The following is an 8,117-nucleotide window of genomic DNA, read 5'->3' as shown; positions in this document are numbered from 1 at the left end:
GACAACGGCTTGTTATCGACATGTACTATGGCCAACCTGGCAACGTCATGCAAAATATACACAACCTGGCAACCGACCCCCAGATGGGCGGACAGACTGGTGGACATGGAGAATATAAAATCAGTCAGCGTTTACTAAATGGTTGTGTCTCTCTCTGTCTCTCTCTCTCTCTCTCTGTCTCTCTCTATCTCTCCTGTCTCTCTCTCCTGTCTCTCTCTCTCTGTCTCTCTCTATCTCTCCTGTCTCTCTCTCCTGTCTCTCTCTCCTGTCTCTCTCTCTCTCTCTCTCTCTCTCTCCCTCTCTCTCTCTCTCTCTCTCTCTCTCTCTCTCTCCCTACAGAACAACATTCTGTGTTGTGTCTGACGGTCTGTTTCGATGCGATTCCGTGAGTGACTGACTGACTGACCTGAAGCGGAGCGTTGTTCTGCCATGCTCCAGCAGAGGTAGGCGGGGGGAACTTTAAGGAATTCCCGTAATGTTGGAACACCCGGGAATGGAGGCCCTATTCCCATTCCGACACCTTTTTTGATCCCGGGAGAGAACAGGAGGGAGTCTCCCTGATCTATAACCGATTGGACATCACAGAAAGTCACGTTGAGTTTTCTGCTGAGTAGACAGAAAGTTAAAAAGTTAAAAACAGCTATGTCAAGAGAAGAGAGGGTTCTTGGTAGCTTGCCTGAGGTTCTGAAGTGATAATATTATGATAATGTTCACCTTATTTCAGAGCATGTGTTGGCCTGTAGACAATGCTCTCTCTACACCAACACACTCTGTCTCTGTCCAACGTTTTCACACGGCATCTGTTCGTGTTATCAGGCCCTCAGTGGGCAAATAAATATATTTTGCTTCTTCAAATGTTTATTTTTGTATAGCTCCAAGCTCAGACAATATGTAGGATTTCAAGTCTACAAGCTCAGACAATATGTAGGATTTCAAGTCTCCAAGCTCTGACAATATACAGTATCAGTCAAAAGTTTGGACACATTCACAGGGTTTTTCTTTATTTTTACTATTTTCTACATTATAGAATATTAGTGAAGACGTCAAAACTATGAAATAACACATATGGAATCATGTAGTAACCAAAAAAGTGTTGAACAAATCCAAAAATATTTTAGATTTTAGATTCTTCAAAGTAGCCACCCTTTGCATTAATGACAGCTTTGCAAACTCTTGGTATTTTCTCAACCAGCTTCACCTGGAATGCTTTTCCAACAGTCTTGAAGGAGTTCCCACATATGCTGAGCACTTGTTGGCTGCTTTTCCTTCACTCTGCGGTCCAACTCATCCCAAACCATCTCAATTGGGTTGAGGTCGGGGGATTGTGGAGGCCAGGTCATCTGATGCAGCACTCCATCACTCTCCTTCTTGGTCAAATAGCCCTTACACAGCCTGGAAGTGTGTTGGGTCATTGTCCTGTTGAAAAACAAATGATAGTCCCACTAAGCCCAAACCAGATGGGATGGCGTATCGCTGCAGAATGCTGTGGTGGCCATGCTGGTTAAGTGTGCCTTGAATTCTAAATAAATCACAGACAGTGTCACCAGCAAAGCACCCCCACACCATCCCACCTCCTCCTCCATGCTTCACGGTGGGAACCACACGAGCAGAGATAATCCATTCACCTACTCTGCGTCTCACAAAGACACAGCGGTTGGAACCAAAAATCTCACATTTGGACTCATCAGATCTCTTCTTCTTATTGGTGTCCTTTAGTAGTGGTTTCTTTGCAGCAATTCAACCATGAAGGCCTGATTCACGCAGTCTCCTCTGAACAGTTGATGTTGAGATGTGTCTGTTACATGAACTCTGTGAAGCATTTATTTGAGCTGCAATTTCTGAGGCTGGTAACTCTAATGAACTTATCCCCTGCAGCAGAGTGTCCTTTCGACTTGGCAATGCAGCAGAGGTAATTCTGGGTCTTCCTTTCCTGTGGCGGTCCTCATGAGAGCCAGTTTCATCATAGCACTTGATGGTTTTTGCAACTGCACTTGAAGAAACTTTAAAAGTTATTGAAACGTTCCGTATTGACTGAGCTTCATGTCTTAAAGTAATGATGGACTGTCGTTTCTCTTTGCTTATTTGAGCTGTTCTCGCCATAATATGGACTTGATCTTTAACCAAATAGGGCTATCTTCTGTATACCACCCCTACCTTGTCACAACACAACTGATTGGCTCAAACGCATTAAGAAGGAAAGAAATTCCACAAATTAACAGGAGTGCCTTGTTAAAAGTTAATTGAAATGCATTCCAGGTGACTACCTCATGAAGCTGGTTGAGAGAATGCCAAGAGTGTGCAAAGCTGTCATCAAGGCAAAGGGAGGCTACTTTGAAGAATCTCAAATATAAAATATGTTTTCATTTGTTTAACACTTTTTTTGGTTAGTACATGATTCCATATGTGTTATTTCATAGTTTTGATGTCTTCACTATTATTCTATAAATATATAATCTATAGAAAATAGCAAAAAAGAAAGAAAAACCCCTGGAGTGAAAAGGAGTGTCCAAACTCTGTAAATGTTTATACATTTTTACACTTATTTGAAAGAACTGCAACACTATTTACTATTTACACTCTCTCTCTCTCTCTCTCTCTCTCTCTCTCTCTCTCTCTTATTCTATAAATAGTACAAATAAAGAATAACCCTGGAATGAGGTGTGTCCAAACTTTTGACTGGTTCTGTATAAGATTAAGTGTTTTTTATTTTATTTATCCCTGGATAAACAGTAACATTTTCTTACTTATTTATCCCAATAAATGTGTGGCTCAGTTGGTAGAGCATGGTGTTTGCAACGCCAGGGTTGTGGGTTCGATTCCCACGGGAGACCAGTACGGAGAAAGAAAAAATAAAGTGTGAAATGTATGCATTCACTACTTACTGTAAGTCGCTCTGGATAAGAGCGTCTGCTAAAATGTAAATATCAATGTCATAAATGCTTTTGTGTTTTTTTTCTGCTGCTGATTCTCTCTCCTATTCTCAGGCCCCCCATGTGCCAACCTGCACCAGAGAAGTTGCTGATTCTGGGGGTGAGACTGAGGAGCACCTCCCCTACTCCACATCGAGACATGGTTTAGCCCAACCTGTCCTGCAGTCAACATGATGGCCTCTGTGGTTGCTAACGGAAACAGGAAGAAGTCACTGTCCCTGAAAGGGGTGGATCCAGAAACCTGCATGATCGTCTTCAGAAACCACTGGGCACAGGTAGACAACAACTGTCTGTCTTACTGTCTACCTGTCTGTCTGTACATACCTGCCTGTACGCACTTTTCTGTCTGTACTGTACACGCCTGTCAGTCTGTCTGCCTGCCTGTCTACCTGTCTACCTGCCTGTCTGTCTGCCTACCTGCCTGTCTACCTGCCTGTCTGTCTACCTGCCTGTGTACCTGCCTGTCTGTCTGTGTACCTGCCTGTCTGTCTGTCTGTGTACCTGCCTGCTGTCTGTGTACCTGCCTGTCCGTGTACCTGCCTGTCTGTCTACCTGCCTGTCTGTCTACCTGCCTGTCTGTCTACCTGCCTGTCTGTCTGTGTACCCGCCTGTCTGTCTACCTGCCTGTCTGTCTACCTGCCTGTCTGTCTACCTGCCTGTCTGTCTGTCTACCTGCCTGTCTGTCTGTCTACCTGCCTGTCTGTGTACCTGCCTGCCTGTCTGTCTGTCTACCTGCCTGTCTGTCTACCTGCCTGTCTGTCTACCTGCCTGTCTGTCTGTCTACCTGCCTGTCTGTCTACCTGCCTGTCTGTCTACCTGCCTGTCTGTCTGTCTACCTGCCTGTCTGTCTGTCTACCTGCCTGTCTGTCTACCTGCCTGTCTGTCTACCTGCCTGTCTGTCTACCTGCCTGTCTGTCTGTCTACCTGCCTGTCTGTCTGTCTACCTGCCTGTCTCAGAGAAATAGAATGAATAGTCAATGACATCAAGTCAATGAGATCATAATGGGTGGACTGGCAGACATTTTGAGTGTACCCTTTCAGGCTCATGACTAGTGGGAGGACCCGCTCAATAATATACCAGGATGAATTGGATGGTTTTGAAAATGTAGCTCCCACAATAGATACTGACTTTCTGTGGATTTACATCACATAGTACTACTTGTGCCCCGATCCTCAGAGGATGTGGTTTGTCCCCGATCCTCAGAGGATGTGGTTTGTCCCAGATCCTCAGAGGATGTGGTTTGGCCCCGGATGTGGTTTGGCCCCGATCCTCAGAGGATGTGGTTTGGCCCCGATCCTCAGAGGATGTGGTTTGGCCCCGATCCTCAGAGGATGTGGTTTGGCCCCGATCCTCAGAGGATGTGGTTTGGCCCCGATCCTCAGAGGATTTGGTTTGGCCCAATTCAGGGTGGTCCCGATCTCAGAGGATGTGGTTTGGCCCCGATCCTCAGAGGATGTGGTTTGTCCCCGATCCTCAGAGGATGTGGTTTGGCCCCGGTACCAGAGGATGTGGTTTGGCCCCGATCCTCAGAGGATGTGGTTTGGCCCCGATCCTCAGAGGATGTGGTTTGGCCCCGATCGTTTGGCCCCGGTACCAGAGGATGTGATTTGGCCCCGATCCTCAGAGGATGTGATTTGGCCCCGATCCTCAGAGGATGAGGACCGGGGCCAAAGCTTGTAAGTATAAAAGTGCGATAGCTCATCTGTCTTCTCTCTCTTCTTAACAATCCCTTAACTCTGAAAGATCGCTTGTAACAAACTAAGAAGTAGTCACATTTAACATGGTCAATTCATAACCACATTTTGGAAAGTTTAAAGATAACTCTGTTAGTGTTGTACATCTTAAAACACCTGATTTAAGGGCTGTTTCTCTGAACCTCAGGCAGTAGGCTCAAGTATGCTTGTTTCTCTCCCCAGTTAGAGGCAGCATGCCTGTTTCTCTCCCCAGTTAGAGGCAGCATGCCTGTTTCTCTCCCCAGTTAGAGGCAGCATGCCTGTTCCTCTCCCCAGTTAGAGGCAGCATGCCTGTTTCTCTCCCCAGTCAGAGGCAGCATGCCTGTTTCCCTCCCCAGTTAGATGCAGCATGCCTGTTTCTCTCCCCAGTTAGATGCAGCATGCCTGTTTCCCTCCCCAGTTAGAGGCAGCATGCCTGTTTCTCTCCCCAGTTAGAGGCAGCATGCCTGTTTCTCTCCCCAGTTAGAGGCAGCATGCCTGTTTCTCTCCCCAGTTAGAGGCAGCATGCCTGTTTCTCTCCCCAGTTAGAGGCAGCATGCCTGTTTCTCTCCCCAGTTAGAGGCAGCATGCCTGTTTCCCTCCCCAGTTAGAGGCAGCATGCCTGTTTCTCTCCCCAGTTAGAGGCAGCATGCCTGTTTCTCTCCCCAGTTAGAGGCAGCATGCCTGTTTCTCTCCCCAGTTAGATGCAGCATGCCTGTTTCCCTCCCCAGTTAGATGCAGCATGCCTGTTTCCCTCCCCAGTTAGAGGCAGCATGCCTGTCTGTCTCACAAACGGACCAGCAGCAGAAACCTGTCCTCCTGTATGTTTAGAAAACACATTTGAATTGAATTGTGGGGGAAAGCACTAATCATGTATACACAACCTAATAATCACTCTGAGAATACTTCCAGAACAATCTGTTCAGTACAACTCTCTCTCTCTCCCCCCTCTCTCTCTCCTCCCCCCTCCCTCTCCCTTCCCCTCCCTCTCTCTCTCTCTCCTCCCTCCCTCTCTCTCTCTCTCCTCCCTCCCTCCCACTCTCCTCTCTCCCCCCTCCCCTACCTCTCTCTCCCTCTTTCCTCTCTCCCCCCTCCCCTACCTCTCTCTCCCTTTCTCTCTCTCCTCCCTCCCACTCTCCTCTCCCCCTCCTTCTTTCCTCTCTCCTCTCTCCCCTCCCCCCAACCTCTCTCTCTCTCCCTTCCCCTTTCTCCCTCCCTCTCTCCTCTCTCCTTCCCTCCCCACTCCCCCGTCTCAACTCCCTCAGGTGGTGAAGATCTTGGAGAAACATGATCCAGTCCATAGCGGTGGCTGCCTTCGTCTCGGCCCTATCCCAGGCGACGAGGCCAGCGCGGTACAGAACTACGTAGAACACATGCTGTTCCTGCTGATGGAGGAGGAAAGTTCAGAAATGCGATTTATACATCCGTCATTCTCATCGAAAGCCAATCTGATAAGCAGTAGATCCATTCTATGTGAGATATTTCTGTGCTCCCCCCCCTCCTCCTCCTCCTCTCCATACTACCTACATAGCAGTCATACTGTAGATACACGGATACACGGATACACGGATAAATAGACATTAAAACATTCCAGTTAAGATACAAAAGTGAACAAGATAAAACAAAAGTTGTGATAATTAAATGACAAAAGTAAAGTGTTGATTTGCTGGCCTTAGGAGCCGGGCCAAGGCGGAGCGATGGGGACCATCCTAGAGTTCGTTGTCGGAGAAGGCGTGATGGAGAGGCTGTTCCTCTGGAGTCTGAGACGACACTTCACTGATGATATGAAACTGGAACAAGTGATTTTTCTTTATATCAATTCAATCAATCACATTTATTTCATAAGGTTATATTTACATCAACAGTTGTCACAAAAGTACTTTACAGATGCACAGCTTAACCCCCCCCCCCCCCCAAAAAAAGCAACGAAGAGGCTAGGAAAAACACTCTAGAAAGAAGGGATATTATTCACTAATTGATAATAATTAGTAATTGATAACTTATCCCCTCTCTCTCTCTCTCTCTCTCTCTCTCTCTCTCTCTCCCCCATCTCTCTGGAACAGTTGAGGATGTACCAGATGTTACTATCTCAGGCCAGACAGCCTCTACTGCACCACAAACCTGTTCTACGACCCTTAATGATGTTGTTGTCCTCCTGTGCTGGAGCTGGGAACGGAGGAAGAGGAGGAGGGTCAGTGGAAGCAGAGTTGGTCCTCCTGCTCAACCAGCTGTGTTGCGCGCTGGCTAAGGACCCCTCAGTGTTAGGTGGGTTCTGGATCTGTTATCTTCAAGATAAATGGACAATAAAGTGCTTTTCTTATTTCTTCTTCCTCCTCTTCTTCCTCAGAGTTATTCTTCCACACCAGTGAGGACCAGGGGGCAGCCAACTTCCTGCTCTTCTCCCTGCTGATCCCCTTCACCCATCAGGAAGGCAACGTAGGACAGCAGGCCCGGGAAGCTCTGCTGCTCATCATGCAGCTGTCGACCTTCAACCCCAGAGTCGCTACACACATCACAGACAACACGTACTTCTGTCCTGTGAGCCGGTTACCGCAGTTACCGCAGCTACCGTTGTTACCGCAGTTACCGTAGCTACCGTAGTTACCGCAGTTACCGTAGCTACCGTAGTTACCGCAGTTACCGCAGTTACCGTAGCTACCGCAGTTACCGTTGCTACCGTGGCTCTACTGCTGGGTGTTTGTCGCATAGTTTGTAGTCACTCATCTTTATCGCCTCTCTCCCCTCTTCTCCCCCTCTCCCCCTCTCCTCTCCCTCTCCTCCCCCTGTCCTCTCCCTCCCCCTGTCCTCTCCCTCCCCCCTCTCCTCCCCCTCTCCCCCCTCTCCTCCCCCTGTCCTCTCCCTCCCCTCTCCTCCCCCTCTCCCCCCTCTCCTCCCCTGTCCTCTCCCTCCCCCCTCTCCTCTCCCTCTCCCCCCTCTCCTCCCCCTCTCCTCTCCCTCTCCCCCTCCCTCCCCCCTCTCCCCCCTCTCCTCCCCCTGTCCTCTCCCTCCCCCCTCTCCTCCCCCGTCCTCTCCCTCCCCCCTCTCCTCCCCTCTCCCCTCTCCTCCCCCTCTCCTCTCCTCCCCTCTCCCTCTCCCTCTCCCCCCTCTCCTCCCCCTCTCCGCAGCGAGTGAGAGGTAAAGGCTGAGCTCATTACTCCTTATGTAATAGGCCTTAATATGATTACAATGGAGAGGGAGCGAGAGAGAGAGGAGATTGGGGCTACGGGGTGACAGAAGGGGGAGATAAAGAAGAGAGGAGATTGGGGACACGGGGTGACAGAAAGGGGAGATAGAGAGGAGATTGGGGACACGGAGTGACAGAAAGGGGAGATAGAGAAGAGAGGAGATTGGGGACATGGAGTGACAGAAAGGGGAGATAGAGAGGAGATTGGGGATACAGAGTGACAGAAGGGGGATATAGAGGAGAGAGGAGATTGGGGATACAGAGTGACAGAAGGGGGAGATAGAGGAGAG

General features: G+C 48.7%; 1 protein-coding gene across 1 annotated transcript in view; it reads left to right on the top strand.

Moving 5' to 3' along the window:
• Nucleotides 1-344: 344 nt before the first annotated feature.
• Nucleotides 345-8,117, top strand: part of LOC106594432 (FHF complex subunit HOOK interacting protein 1A) — a 22,242-nt gene continuing 14,469 nt past the window's right edge. Inside the window, exons 1-6 of the mRNA XM_045722573.1 lie at nucleotides 345-443; nucleotides 2,985-3,205; nucleotides 5,909-6,044; nucleotides 6,333-6,442; nucleotides 6,707-6,908; nucleotides 6,991-7,181. Of these exons, the coding sequence (XP_045578529.1) occupies nucleotides 3,101-3,205; nucleotides 5,909-6,044; nucleotides 6,333-6,442; nucleotides 6,707-6,908; nucleotides 6,991-7,181 (744 nt within the window). The 5' untranslated portion in view covers nucleotides 345-443; nucleotides 2,985-3,100. The remainder of the gene's footprint in view (nucleotides 444-2,984; nucleotides 3,206-5,908; nucleotides 6,045-6,332; nucleotides 6,443-6,706; nucleotides 6,909-6,990; nucleotides 7,182-8,117) is intronic.

The sequence above is a fragment of the Salmo salar genome, chromosome ssa07, assembly GCF_905237065.1.
Source record: "Salmo salar chromosome ssa07, Ssal_v3.1, whole genome shotgun sequence".
Taxonomy (NCBI): Eukaryota; Metazoa; Chordata; class Actinopteri; order Salmoniformes; family Salmonidae; genus Salmo; species Salmo salar.
Note: the sequence above shows the minus strand (reverse complement) of the source record. Positions and strands in the feature narration are given on the sequence as shown.